The sequence below is a fragment of the Saccostrea echinata genome, unplaced genomic scaffold (genome assembly GCF_033153115.1).
Source record: "Saccostrea echinata isolate AGI-Se365-2 ecotype Australia unplaced genomic scaffold, CSIRO_AGI_Sech_v1 ptg000052l, whole genome shotgun sequence".
In the NCBI taxonomy this organism is placed as follows: Eukaryota; Metazoa; Mollusca; class Bivalvia; order Ostreida; family Ostreidae; genus Saccostrea; species Saccostrea echinata.
This window is the reverse complement of record NW_026889801.1, coordinates 10757706-10773294: the sequence shown is the minus strand read 5'-3', so window position 1 is coordinate 10773294 and position 15589 is coordinate 10757706. Positions and strand designations below refer to the sequence as shown.

At 32.5% G+C, this 15589-nt stretch overlaps 1 protein-coding gene across 2 annotated transcripts; it reads right to left on the bottom strand.

Annotated features, from left to right (window-relative positions):
- Positions 1 to 354: 354 nt before the first annotated feature.
- On the bottom strand, positions 355 to 2696 carry LOC133203858 (uncharacterized). Of its 2 annotated transcripts, XM_061339659.1 has the most exons (3): positions 2613 to 2696; positions 1127 to 2063; positions 355 to 1033 (listed from the first exon to the last, which is right to left on the bottom strand). In XM_061339659.1, the coding sequence occupies exons 1-3, from the start codon at positions 2613 to 2615 to the stop codon at positions 798 to 800; spliced, it is 1176 nt and encodes a 391-aa protein (XP_061195643.1). In that variant the 5' UTR covers positions 2616 to 2696; the 3' UTR covers positions 355 to 797. The 2 variants fall into 2 exon arrangements, with proteins under 2 accessions (XP_061195643.1, XP_061195642.1); XM_061339658.1 differs by having other exon boundaries at positions 355 to 2063.
- Positions 2697 to 15589: the final 12893 nt, after the last annotated feature.

Sequence of the window (15589 nt, the reverse complement as noted above, 5' to 3'; positions counted from 1 at the left end):
ATTCGGTGCAAAAAGGGAAAATCAAACATCAATTATGAATATAAGAACCAATTTAAATTGCAAAACTCATCATATATTTTGTTTGCACCTTTGTTTAGTTGCAATATTTTTTTTCCAAAATGTGCATTTAAGTAGTTCATTAAAGCATGTAAGGTTAAAAGTTCATGTTTTGTTTTGGATAACACAAAATTTTCACATCTACCATAATACAGAATATACTTAAATGATCGTAGGAGGAACGTTAAATATGTCTTTTTTAATTTAAATTCTTCTCGCATCTACAACAAAATTTATGCCAAAATAGAATTTTTTTTCTCACCTTTGGTCGAAATTGTCAGAATGATTGACAAGAAGTATGATTTTTACGTCCATTTTATTAACATTTCATTAATACACAACAATAACAGCAACATAAATCAAAGTTATATATAAAGAAACCCAATTAATATAAAACGTGCAATAATTAAATAAGTGAATCCATTGCTAAGGTTAACTATTCACAGACCGGAATCTCGATCTCCACAATGCAGTACACTTGTTCAAAGCACACTTGAACGTAAGTTAGTAACATGAATATATGAAAAAAGATGTGAAATGTCAGATGAAGTATACGTCAGATCATTACCATGTAGACATGATTAACACATTCACGTAAGATGAAAAACTCTTTGTAGAATGATTTTCATATCTAATATTATTCAGTTTAAATCAGATGAATCCCAACGTATTGTGGCGTTTGTGACTTTCTCTTTCTGAATTCTAACAAACATCGAAACGGTGACGGTGGTTACTCAAATTTATTTTCCAGTCCCTTGATTTTTTAGACTAAAACTAAGTTTATGAACTTGTACATGTTTGCTTTTAAGGAAATCATAAAGATTGTTTGGTACTTGTGTCGGGTTTTGTAGGGCTTGTTGCATTGGTTGTACCACTTGTTGCATAGGTTTTTGTGGAGCTTGTTGCATTGGTTGTACCACTCGTTGCACAGGTTTTTGTTGAGCTTGTTGCATTGGTTGTACCACTTGTTGCACAGGTTTTTGTTGAGCTTGTTGCATTGGTTGTACCACTTGTTGCACAGGTTTTTGTGGAACTTGTTGTCTTTGTTGTGGTACAGTTTGTTGTACAGGTTTTTGTGGAGCTTGTTGTCTTTGTTGTGGTACAGTTTGTTGTACAGGTTTTTGTAGAGCTTGTTGTCTTTGTTGTGGTACAGTTTGTTGTACAGGTTGTTTTACCTGTTGTTGAACAGGTTGTTGTAAATTCTGCTGCATTGGCTTTTGTAAATTTTGCTGAACAGCTCTCTGTACAGTTTGTTGCACTGGCTGTGGACCGACATTAGAGGGAACTTGGTTGGCAACGGGCATTGGTCTGCTAAAGCGGAGTTGATTTCTAGCTGGTTGTGGGGAATTTAAATTGTTTGGTACTGGCTTAGGGAAAGACATTGGTGGCGGTGCTCCGGAGAAGATATTTCTTTGTGGAACTACCCTTGGTTTTGGTGGTTGGGGTTGTGGACCACTCACAGACGGGGACGGGCCCATCTGCTGACGAGGTGGAGGTGCAACATTAAAAACAGGTCGCTGTGCAGGTGCCTTTGGAGGTTGTGATGGATTTGTTGCTAATGGAGCGCCCTTTGCAGGCCCTGGCTGTGCTACAGGACCAGAATTAGCTGGAACTTGTTGTGCAACTGGTGCTGCCGGCACAGCAGGTGCTGGTGCCACTGTGGTGGTTGTGGTTGGAGCTGCGGTGGTGGTGGTAGGCGCTGGAGTGGTAGGAGTAAGATTTACCTGGAAGGCCAGATGAGCCATGTTGTTTGCCGTATTATTATTACAGGCGGGATCTGAAGCTCCTATCATGCAAGCTGCTCTTTCCTGTTCGCATGGCAGGGCGCACTCCTGAAAAGCAGTAACCATAGCTGGATCTTCCGGAGGGAATTCGTTTCGACAATCAAGTTCGCATGGGAACCATTCAGACATACATTCCATAAGGCACATTGGTGGCTGCGGGACTGCTGGGGCTTGGGAGAAGACGATCCCCAACACAGATGCCAGAAATACTAGAACTTTTTCCTGGAAAATGTTCATATTTTAAAATACAAATATACTAATGACATACAAACAGTTTAAGAGTCTTTGGAACATTGCCAGTCAAAAATTTTTTTTAAAATTATTTACGAAACCGTATGTAGCACATCTGAAGTAAATGATGGTTAAGATATTTTCTTTGGAAGCGGTTAAACACATTTCATGGTTCTGGATACGTAAAATTATTGTTCAAGCTTGAACTTTTGGCAAGAAAGTTATTTAAAAAATATAATTCAAATATAAGCCAATTTTCCCCCAAGTTATAACTCTATAAAAGACCTAAAATAGAAATTATGAACTATAAATATAATTTATATTACCAATTTAAAAATCAGAATACAGAAATTTATTGGTTAAACTTGAAGTCGTGGCAAGAACATGTATTTTAAAATCTTACATATAACTCAAATATACGTCTTCTTATCCAAGTAATGATATAATGTAATAAAGACCTAAAGTAGGAATTATGAAATATAAATTTGTTAACTTTTCAAAACATATAACTATGTACAACAATTAACACTTTTTTCTTACCATGTTTCTGTCTTCAGCGAGAGTAAAACCAGTTGTGAACTGTTTTCGTATGTGTATCTAATATTAATATTCTAGAGACTTTTCACGAACTGTCAAATCATAAATATTCTTGCGCCTAAGTATCTACCTTTTCATCTTGTATAATAGACCCTGGACACACTCAGAAAAAAATCTCTTTTTTCATCAATTAACAATTCAGAAAAGTTAATATTCAATCAGTTAAGAGTCACGATTTCCATAATTACGTGATGGGTTTCTCATTTTTTTGAATAAATTATTTTCGAATTTAACAATGAAACATGTTTCTGTGTGAAAAGAAACACCAATCCTTGATATTTTCTTACTAATTACTTTTAATTTTTCTCTGTGAAAATTAATGGTTACTTCCAAAATTAGTTTATCCCATGACAATTACAACACAGTGCATGTTTCTCTTACGCTATTGACATCGTGCTAATTGTATTTTGATTGCATCATTAAATTTTACGCGTAATTTTGATTGCATCATTAGCATTTCCTCATATCTAAAGTATTTTGCACTGAAATCAACTGTGCACGTCATAACTAGAAAAGAAAGTATATAGCGAAGTAATTTATTACCTTTGTCATTGATGCTGCAATTACAAGTGTAAATTCTAAAGAATACAGTCAAACCTCGTCATCTCGAACTCGATGGGACCGAAAACTTCGAGATATCCAAGGGTTCGAGATATTGTGGGTAAAATACATGAAGCAAAAGTGGTTTGGACTTCCAATCGATTTCGACCTATCCATGGTATTCTAGATATCGATGTTCAATACCAAAGTTCAATTGTATATACTACTGAGGTTTTCACACTGGAAAAATTTATACCATATTTGCTTTTTTACCCCTAATTTCTAATCATAGAAATCAAATAAAGCTTCAAAGTTGATTATCTTATATTCTGTAAACCAAAATTTTAGCATATCCGAGATATGAGGTACTCAGTAATTCTGTGCAAATTGTTTGTTGAAAAATATTTTTCGAGATATTACAAAATAGAACTATACTTCCATTTTCAAACAAATCTAAAAAAAATAAAAAAAAAAATGATAATAATTTGGCTACATATTTGTTTTTGGTCTACGTAGCAAATAGAACTACATGTAATTCCATTTTCAAACAAATCTAAGAAGAAAATACACTGGCTACATAATTTTTTTTTGGTCTCCGTAAGTACATTTGTAAAAGGTGTCTTTTTATACGTGAATCCACAGAAAATTGTTGCCATAAAACTTATTATAGGAGCTCATAAATCATTTTTTTTCGTTTTTATTCATTACCCAAGCTTTAGAACAGTTAGAAAAAGGCATCAACAATTTGGAGGTGGGTTGGAGGGGAGGGTTAACGGGTCTATGCGACTTAGATTAAATTGAAGACCTACATTGTGAAAAAAATATATACTTGACGAAAAATAAGAAAACATCGTTCAGATGTTCGGGAATATTGTTCATTTCAAAAATGGTTCGCTGTATTCATAACATTAAAATTCTTGTCTATTTCAGATGTAATTGTGCAGAGAATGTGTATATTTCCCTGATTTCTTTTTTTTTTATTTTGATGCATGTGACATACATATAAGATATCATACCTTTTAGCTTAAGCATTTACTTAAACTATTTTCTAATTCTGGCGCGTCATTGTCACGATTAGAATTATATATTTTTTAAGTATAAATGTCATTAGATATGCAAATAAAATGGCATTGCTGCAAAATCAATGACATTTTAAAACAGGTTCTTGAAAAAGAATAAATCTACTGTCAGTTTACACCTACAAGAGTTTTTCATAAAAAGACATTTATTTACGTTTGAAACAAAATAAACATAATACGGAGTGCTAGCGAGGGACCCACCATAAAGAAAATGCAACAATATAATATGTATTTTGGAACGAACGCAAAATTAAATTGCATGACTGTCTCATTTATCATTATCTAACAAAGATCTGTTTGTTTTGAATTGCTTTTTATAAAAATCTTATTCACTTTGCTTTGTATATCAAAGCGTTTTTGTGTGTGTTATTTACACTTGCATATTTATAAATTTGATACGAGTTTCTGTGTCTTTCTGTTGTCAAAGAGATTAATCAAACTATTTTTGAAATCTTCTAACCACAAACATATCTTATATTTCAGGAATTTTTTACTTTTCTGACAAATATAAGGTAACTGCGTGAATGACATACACGTTTTAGATTTTTTTTTCTTTTCTCATGTTTGTTGTTCTCGGATTTAGTTATCATTTTTAATTTGTGTATGTGGTTGTGTGCGTGTGTGTGTTTGGGGGGGGGGGGGCATTTTTTCAATGCATTGTGCATCTTGGTTGTTTTTTTTTCTTTCTTTTTTTTTTTAATTTTTGGTTTGCTTGTTTATTGGTTTGTTTGTTGATTTGATTGCGTATACCTTTCTGGAATTTGAATTAGTTTTCTTATTTGTTCAAAACGGATGGAAAACAAACACAGCAAATGTATCTATATACACTATTTATTGCAGCCCGGAGGACCGGGCTGCTCTATACATATAAGTTTAAGTGTTGGTATATGGGGATTGAGGTGGGAGAAGTTATTCAGAATTAAAGGTTTTCTAAACATTAAAAAGATTGTTAATCAGAATGTTCTTTCCCTTTATAAATTACGAGATACACAATAATTTTACTTCCATAAAGTGAATCTGTAAAAATATATATATTTTTCATATTTAATATATAAAGTTGCTTATCATTTACTATCGAAAAAACGACAGGTCCCTTTTTTTAGAACATCGAATTATACTTATCGCATAAAAACGTAAAAATGTACTTTACACAGTTCGTGTTTTATATCCTTAAAGTGAAAGACATTTTTGAAAATAGGTGATGCATGTGTCTGGTTTCAAATTATATTTTATGCAGCCAACATTTACTTGAGGAATTGATAAAGTTTAAAAGGGTATCGTTTTTGTTCGATTTTCATCCGACTATAAGTTTTCAAAATATTCTCGACTATCGTCTCCATCATTTAGACGCATGCCTTTTTCACACATATCGAAGCGGTTTGATGATCAAGACTCATTTCCATTGTTTACTTTATTTATTTCCCGGGCGACAATTGATGGTTACATCAATGTTTTCTTGTATATATATATAAGATCATAAATTCTACAATTTATATAATCAGAGCTTTACCTCAATGAAGAGGGAAACACAAATTTCAATACTGCAGAACGTGTATACCAAACAGGAGCGGGGGATATTTCCTAGCAAATTCTTTACCACCCGCATACAAAGTGGATTGAGATTTATTTTTGATTTTATTATTTATAATTTTCATTTAAGAATGTTCCATCTTTATGTTTAAAAAGTTATTATATGCGCACTTTGTAAAGAAAATTCTGGTATATTGTTGTTACCCTGGTCCGTCTGATACTCTAATTTCTCCTTCAGACTCCTAGCTCTTACATGCGCAAATGTAGAGGGAATCCAGTACGAACCCCCTCCCCCGGGATTTTCAGAGTTCATAAATTGTCATGTAATAGTAACGAGAAACAACACCTTGCCCCCTCTTAAAATGGTAAGAACAGTCATGTATCTGCCGTAAATTGACTTAGGAAATTGCTTCTATCCAACCCCAATCCCATTCTACGAAATAGGTTTTTCAGGTTTGGCCACTTTTTGTAATTTCCAACTCTGACATTTGTTAGAGAAGTGCCATCCCCCCCCCCCCCCCGTCTGACAGACGAATGAGATTTAATGCCACCTCGCTTTCGCGAAAGTGGGGGGACAACAAGGCATATTAAAGCCTTCTGGCTGGGATTTGATCACATGACCAACCCGTACTTACATCCCGATAAAGGTTTAAAAATGATTGTTTTAATTTCGTAATTAAAATATTCATTTTCACATTGGGGCCATTTTGGGGTGAAAAATAACATTTAATCTACCAGATCTCCTTCACTCTCCTCATATATTTAAACAGTAGTTTATTCATCTTTTAGAATATGATAGTTGGTGTCCATTTGATGTACAATACTTTTTCGAATTTTCATTTTCACCCTGGGGGTCAACTGTAGGTCGAAAAACAACTTTTTTATTATTATTAAAACCGGGGCCTGTATTACAAAGGAACTTACGAATAAGACCAACAATTTAAGCTATTTCCAACATCTTGATTACCCAATATTTCAGATCAAAATTGCTCTCTAAAAATATATTTCAAAATTCTAAAAACTTAAGATTATATAAATTTTCAAAGTATTGATAAGAAAATGATAACTTGCAAAACGATCTTGATCTTGGTCGTAAGTTCTTTTGTAAAACGGATCCCTGGTTCCTAGAACTCCTCTTACATTTTAAACAGTAGCTAATTCATCTTGAGGATGAAAATTTTTTAACATCCATTTAACCAATAGGGGGTCAACAAAAACCTGTTTTACAGAACTATACTACATTTCAAGCAGTAGCCAGTTTATCTTTTGGCATATGACTGGCTGTGTCTAGTGGATGAGGAATATAGGGCTTGTAATTTTCCTTTTCACCCTCTAGGCCAATTGGTGGTTCTCTCAACTCCTATTACATTTTAAGCAGAAGTCAAATCTTGGAATATGATTATGGTGTCCTGTTGATATGCAATAAAGTTTGGAAATTTTCTTTTTCACCCTTCAGACCAATGGGCGTTGAAGCGACATTTTATAGAAAACTGTCTCCCAGAACTCCTCTTGCATTTTATGCATTAGCCAAAATATCTTCTGGAATATGAATGCTAAAATCTTGTACATGTGCATTAAGGTTCCAGAATTTTCGTTTAAAACTGGAGACCATTAAGGCAAAAAAAAAAAAAATATTTCCTTCAAATTTAGACCTACACTCGGCACTCAGGGTTATTGAGCAGCGAGGGTTCTTTATCGTGCCAACGCCTACCGTGACACGGGCCCTCGGTTTTTAAGGTCTCATCCGAGAGACCCGTGACTTTTACTTCTAATGCCGGGCGCTTGGCGAAGGAACAGTCACTACCTATGTTTACGTCTTAGGTTTGACGCGGCGCGGCGAACGAGAATCGAACCCTGGCTTCCCGCGATCACCAAGCGAGCGCCCTACCACTACCGTGACAAAAGATAAACATCACCGGTTCAGATATTTTAGGGGGGGGGGGGGATAGAATCTAATTTTTTAATTCATCAAAAAATATATACTAGAATATGAACGTAAAAGGATCATAATTGTTATGATATGATTTAATATCAGAAAAATTATATACATGTACATAATTATATCCAATATATAATCATTCAAAACCCTATATATTTCTGCGGAGTTATGTCTGTATTCTCGAATGAAGCTGTACAACTCACTTTGAGAACAATTTTTTTCAGCCGATAACTAAGTTTTGCTAACCACGTCTTTTATTTAAATCGTAAAGACCTGAAATCGTACGCGTTTTATGTGCCAGACTTTTTCTCATTGGAGTACGGTGAATTCAAATTGAGAACATCAGATCACAGCAAATTTTTCAACAGGTCAAGTCAGCTTGTCAAACCGGTGCATAGCGCTATAAAAATCCATTCTAATTAAAGCACATATGATAAAATTTTATGAAATCTAGATAATCTTCTTAGGAATTTTATTTCTGTCGCCGAAAGTTGGATTGATACATTTTTTCCTAGGATTTTAGATATCATATTTCGATTTTTGATTGCAATTTTTGGTATACTGTGCAGACTTTTTACACCAGACAATGAAAAATATAATTTTTTAAAATAGAATTTATCAGTTGAAATCTACAATATCTGCCAATTAATTTATTTGTTATAATTCTTGTTTTCATCTATTTAATATCTCTCCATAAATATGCTTAAAGTAATCAACTAAATAAAGAATAGAATTATTTTTAAGCAAATATAATTTAATTTGTATTTGTATTCTTGATCATTAATTTTTGGATTTCTTATACATATTTTGTTTCATTGTTTGATTATGTACAAGTCTTTTTCGCCATATAGTTTGTCATGTGATTTCTTGAAATATTCACCTTGAACTGAACTTATTTCCACGATCGACAAGTATCAATAATATGAATCCATGCCACATATATAATAAATCAAATTTATTTCTAGCTATAAGCATTCCAAATACTTCCGGGATAAATTTCGATTTTCGAAAAGTGCATCATGTGATATACTGCAAGGCATGGTAAACTAGACGACAAAAATAGTTAAATGTGTAGAGTGTGTAGTTTGCTTACTTGTTTATGAAAATGGCCATACAGGTTTAGATGTTCTTTAATTGATGATGATGATGAAAATAATGAATAAAAAAAATTAAAAAAAACTTTTGATCATTTCTAAGCATGTATTTTTCTGGAATATAAGGACACGTATGATTTTTTTTTTTTAATTTGAGTACGTTTTCCTTAATAATAAGTTATTTTAAAATAACAATAAGTCCCTATTTAATCTAAACAAATATTTAATTACCTATCTAGCATATATTTACATTCTTTTCTCTTCTCATTTTACTTTAAATACATAAATTTCCTTAACAATCCATTCCATTTAAAGCAAAACAATATTACATATGTTACATGGGACTTTAAGTATAAAGCTTTTTTTTATTTCTTTTTGGAGCGCAGTAATCTAATTATTCTATTTACAGTGATTTATTTATTATACAATTCAGTTGAATTTAATTGAAATTCAGTTGAATTTCAATTAATAATATGAATTTAAAATAAATTAATTAATATTCAATTATACATCTGATTGGGTTTTTTTTCTTCAAAAAGATGACACTACTGATTTTGTATAAAAAAATATATATATATTGTCTTTAAACATTTCGATCCATGATGGAGAAACATCCAACAAAACAAAACTGTCTTTTGTGAAATAAGTGAAGATTACGAACAAGCAGTGATCGATCTCAAAAACAAACAAAAAAAACCTACAAACAATACAAATCTGTGAACAGGGCATAAAACAAGGACCCCTGGAAATTTCAGACGTGGGATCAGGTACCTAGGAGGAGTAAGCATCCCCTGTCGACCGGTCACATCCGCCTTGAATCCTATGTATTGATCAGGTAGACAGAATAATTCATAGTCTCGTATAAAAAACAAAGGTTTAACAAGTGGTATGAAAAATATCAGTTAAAATACGACCCAATGAGAGGTTTTATATAAATTGCTAACAAGGTTATTATAACGATCATAGAATTTACGAAATGCTGACTTTAAATGAGATTGTTGAAATTCCTGTTACATCAACTTATTTGTCAGTATCCTGCCTCGGATTTAAAAAAAAATAATCGTAATCAGAGCGTGCTCTTCAGTATCGAATAACCTGGGAGACATAAACACCATATGCAGGTGATAGCTGATTATTACTACATAAATAAGGAAAGTTGACGATGGAAAAGCTGAAGTCATCTCGTTTGTAATAGACAGTTTAGTTGTTAGTTTACCCTTATCGTCTATAGTCAGTAAAACATATCCAAATATGAAACAGGTGTTGAAGACTGTGATGTCTTTTATTTCGAGTTCACTAAGATATATACCAAGTCGAAATATAAATGGAAGTAACTGTATTGATAAAATGTCGTTGATACGTCTGAATGTCGAGTTGAAGGCCACTGCAAGAGTTTTCTTCTGCTCATGTAGAATTTTTGGTATACATTCTGCTTCATGGGAATTTAATACATAACCAGGTCGGCTAACAAACGAGCAATAAGTGCCCATCGGAATTCCAACGGATTGTCTTCAAAGACTTGTCAATGAGGAACTCCAGCATCCTTTTAATATCAACCAGAGAGTCCTTACGAATTTTCCGCCCTGTCCGACATGATAAAATAAAAAACGTTCACGATAAGACTCGACGTTAACTAGCTTTATTATATTGTAAATTTTGAATTTACTGGGTGGAGTTAGATGCATAATTTACAACATGATGTAAATTTTGTATTTACCTCCACTCAGTAAATTCAAAATTTACAACATGGTAGCTGAATGGTTTCTTCCTTCAATTTTGAAATCATACTGTAGTTCCGTGCCGAAATGCAATTATGGGAAAGGTCAAAGTTGAAATTATGCGGTAAATAAAATAAAGAAAGAAAACTTGATATTTTTGCAAAGCAAACTTTATATCTCACTTCCCGAGCTATTTTTAACAACGTATATAAGCAATATGTGTTATGTTCAGTTCAGATAACTATCATAAGGTCAATTGAAAACAGCTGAGTATATTTAATTCACATTACATATAATGATGATTATCCATTTTTAACCTGGTATTTCCTGTTCATTTTGTAAATGTTAATTATAACTAATTAATTAAAGAACCACAAAACCACACCAGCAGCTCACTCTGTGAATTTATTAGAAAAGCAATCAGTACGCCATACTAAAGAGTCTGAACTTTAACTGCATTTCTGGGTTATATTTTCTCTTTTTTCAATTTCTAATATACATGTAGAATTACAATTGCATGTTTTTATATTTTCTAACCACTTCAAATATACATTTTTGGTGTTGGCCGGTAAAAAAAGGGCACATATATACATGCACTCAAAAACACGGTCACAATAGACATTTATCTACACTTGTATTTTACATTCATCTTCCAAAAAAAAACTAACTTTACTTCACAAAAGGGAACATGCATTGACCTTATACTTACAAACAATACTGAAAAAGTTGAATCAGTGGTAGTGCTAACCCCATTTTGCAGCACACATAGTCCAGTGGGTGTTGATGTAAAATTCAAAACATTTAAACAATGTGCATACAAAAGAGTAGTTAGAAATTACTCAAAGGCTGATTATAAATCACTTAATAAAAATCTCTCAGATGTGGATTGGGATGGAGAGGTTTTTAATACTCAAAACATTAATGAAGTCTATACCAATTTTACTAGAGTATATAATTACCATGTTGACAAAAATATACCTAAAAAAGTTGTTGTAATTCGCCCATCTGATAAACCTTTTATGACAAGTTCAATTAGACGTAAAATGAGACAAAGAAATAGGGTACATTATAAAGCAAAAAAGACTAATAGTGATTATCAGTGGAGTAAATATCGGAGTCTAAGGAACGAAGTTATAACTATGGTACGACAGGCTAAGGATACTTACAAACAAAAGATTACGTCACAAATCTTAGACAAAACTATTCCTCCTGGTAAATGGTGGAGAATTGTGAAATCATTAACTAAATTTGCCAATAAAAACAAAGTACCTCCACCACTGAAATCTAATGGTAATATTTTCATCCATCCCACTGATAAGGCTACCCAACTGAATAAACATTTTGCAGAGATTTCTCAAATTGAACATCATAGAGAACCCCAATTGCCCCCTCAAGGACCTGGTCCCCCGTATTCTATAGATTCCATAAGTATTTCAACTCAAGATGTTATTGATCAACTTGAAAATTTAAACATATCAAAACCTCCTGGTCCTGATGGAATTGCACCACAAGTATTAAAAAATATAATTCCTGCCATAAGCAGACCTCTCACTAAATTATTCAATCTCTCCCTAAAAACTAATAAAATACCATATATTTGGAAGCAATCGGATATAACACCTGTATTCAAAAATAAAGGGAGCCCAGAAGACCCAGCAAACTACAGACCAATTTCACTTACCAGTAGTCTGTGTAAAATCATGAAAAAAATTGTATTTAAATATCTGTACAATTATATGTTTAATCACAATCTTCTCTCTAAGAACCAGTCAGGCTTCCAGCCAGGTGACTCCACTGTTAATCAACTTGTTGAAATTTATAACACAATTATATCGAACCTTGACCAAGGTAAAGATGTTAGATTTGTCTTTTGTGACATATCTAAGGCTTTTGATAAAGTATGGCATAAAGGACTGTTATATAAATTACAACAGTATGGTTTCACAGGTGATATCTTAAGTTGGATTGAGAATTTTCTCTGTGATAGAGTCCAGAAGGTAGTGTTAGAAGGATACTCCTCTGGATTGGAAAGTGTTAATGCTGGAGTCCCGCAAGGGTCAGTTTTGGGTCCATTTCTTTTTCTTATCTATATCAATGACATAACTGAAAACATACAAAATCAAATAAGACTGTTTGCAGATGACACATCCTTGTTTGTTATTGTAGATGCTGACACAGTCAGCCCAGCAGTATCTCTTACTGATGATCTTGAAAAAATAAGGCAATGGTCTCATCAATGGCTAGTTGAATTTAACTCTACGAAGACAGTAAATGTTAATTTTACCAGAACTCAACGAGTACACCCAAATATCTCATTTGGGAACACAATGAATAGTATTTCTCAGAATCAAAGTCACTGTCATCTAGGGCTGACATTACAGTCTAATGGGGGGTGGTCCGAACATATTACAACAATTTATGAGAAAGCTTGCTTACGACTAAATATATTGCGTACACTTAAATATAAATTGAAAAGGGACTTGCTAATCAAAATATATCTTTCATTTGTTCGACCAGTTGTAGAATATGGGGATGTGGTATGGGATAATTGCACTGAAGAACAATCCAAATTACTGGAAAGTGTTCAGGTGGAAGCTGCAAGAATAATTACAGGTATTAGGTGCAATACATCCAAAACTAACCTATATTATGAGTTGGGATGGGAAACCTTAAGTTCAAGGAGGGAAAAGCATAAGCTCACACTGATTTATAAAATCCTTAATAACCTTACCCCTGATTACATGTATAATATGCTCGAGGGATGTATGCCAATTCAGCATAATTACAATTTACGCAATCAAAACTCATATCGTATCCCAATCACTCGAACAGTGTCTTACTATAATAGTTTTGTACCATCCGCAATATCCTTATGGAATAATTTACCTGATGATTGTAGAACTTCCCCTACATTGCAAAATTTCAAAAAAAGATTAACCTACACCAATCCCATCCAGAAAAATAAAGTTAAGTTGTACAATTATGGGAATAGAATTGAAAATATACTACATTGCCAGTTGAGAAATAAATGTAGTAACCTCAATGCTGATCTTTTTAAAGACCACCTCAATGATTCACCAAAATGTACAAATTGTGGATACCAAATTGAAGATTCATTACATTTTTTCATGTATTGCCCACAGTATGTTCTTCAAAGACAGATGCTGATTAAATATATGAATGAGAATGACATACCAATTAATATATATAATATACTATATGGTGCTGAATCCTTATGTTTAGAAGACAACTTTTCATTTTTTGATCATATACATACCTTTATAAGAAACTCAAAGAGGTTTTCACTGAAATCTTAGTTTATCATGATATGCTAGGAAGAATAATATCTTATTTTAGGCATGTTAAGGAAGTTTTTCCACTCTGAGTCAACTTTATTATGTTTTTTTTTATGGTCTTTCTCTGTCTCTATTTACTCTCTCTCTCTTTCACCCTCTGTGGATTCACTTTATACATGTACCAATTAATGGTTTATTTTATATACTGCTTTTCAATGTTAAATGTACTTTATTATGTTTTTTTTCTCTCTATTTTACTCTCTTTTTCTCTGGATTCACCTTATATATGTACCAATTAATGATCTATTTTACATACTGTTTTCAATGTTAAATGTACCAATAATTGTTATATGTACCTTGACCTATGGAGAGAACGATTATAGGCATTATGCCTGCTGTTCAATCCATTTCATTTGTAATGAATAAAATATATTTTAAACTAAACTAAAAAAAAATATCAAGAAAATTTAGTCTCTGCATGGCAATGGGCTTGATTTTATGGAAATTTTTGACTTATAAAAATTAAAGAAATCATAACCTTCTTTACCATAATTAGATTATTTCAGGCGACCAAAGAGGATTCATTGATAAGAGACCTATAATAAGATATATATAGAATACAGGTCAATACATGGGGAGAAAGTTAAAGGACATTTCTTTATTACATATAATTTAAATAACTTTTTAAAATAGCATCGTTTATTTATTATACATGTACTTACAGTAGATCTCAAGGAGGGGAAAAAAAATTGAATCTCGGCACAAGAAAAGGCGAGACAACTTCTTCACATTGATAATTGAAAATATTCCCTAATTAATTATCATTTCGCTCAATTTTTATGTGTTAACGATGGTATTCTTTGTGTCTCAAATAACACGGGTCAGGCTATCTTTGAAGCAGAGTCATTAAACTCATTATCTAATTGCAAATCATATTCTTCATTCATATCTGCAGATAATGAGTTAATGATAACAGGACGATGCATGTTCAAAACGCCAGTGAGTGTGCATGAGCATATAATAATATTGACATCCTACGAATTTTCACGCTATTAGTAATATCTTATATGTGTATTAATAACTCGTTTTCTGATACTAGCATAGGTTTATATATATATATATATATTATAGTGTGTGTGCAGGATTGATCACTTCTGTCGCTAAAATAGACTTTCTTTGTGTAAAACGTATTTTTGCACATATTTTGATTATAAATGACGCATTCATCAAATTGCTAAAATATTAAGAATTTATAGACTTTCTCTGATGTTCACATTTCTTCATTTTTGGCATCACTCTTTTAAATCTAATCAATTTTTTTTCAAACATTCTATAGAATTTTATTGAGAATTTTTTTTTTAAATATTTAACTCTATGCGACCACACCTTTTTACTTATATATATAAACATATATCGAGTTGTTGTTTTCGGGATTTTTTTTAAAGTTTGTCTTCACTTTTGGGTACACGTGTATAATTTTTGAGAAATGGATTGAAAAAGTAAAAATACAACAGATTTACTCTTCAGATCAATTTCAATTTACATTTGCACTTCAAATACCAGGAGTACATTAAGAACACACTGTCTCCCGTCCTTCTGGGCGGATCTGTCTTTGTTTTATCTGTAAGTGGATCATAAAGGGAGTGTATTAAATGTAGGTAAAAAGAACTGTTCGTAATTTGCATCGGGTTCGAAATACAAAACTATAATCACTAACCTTCAAA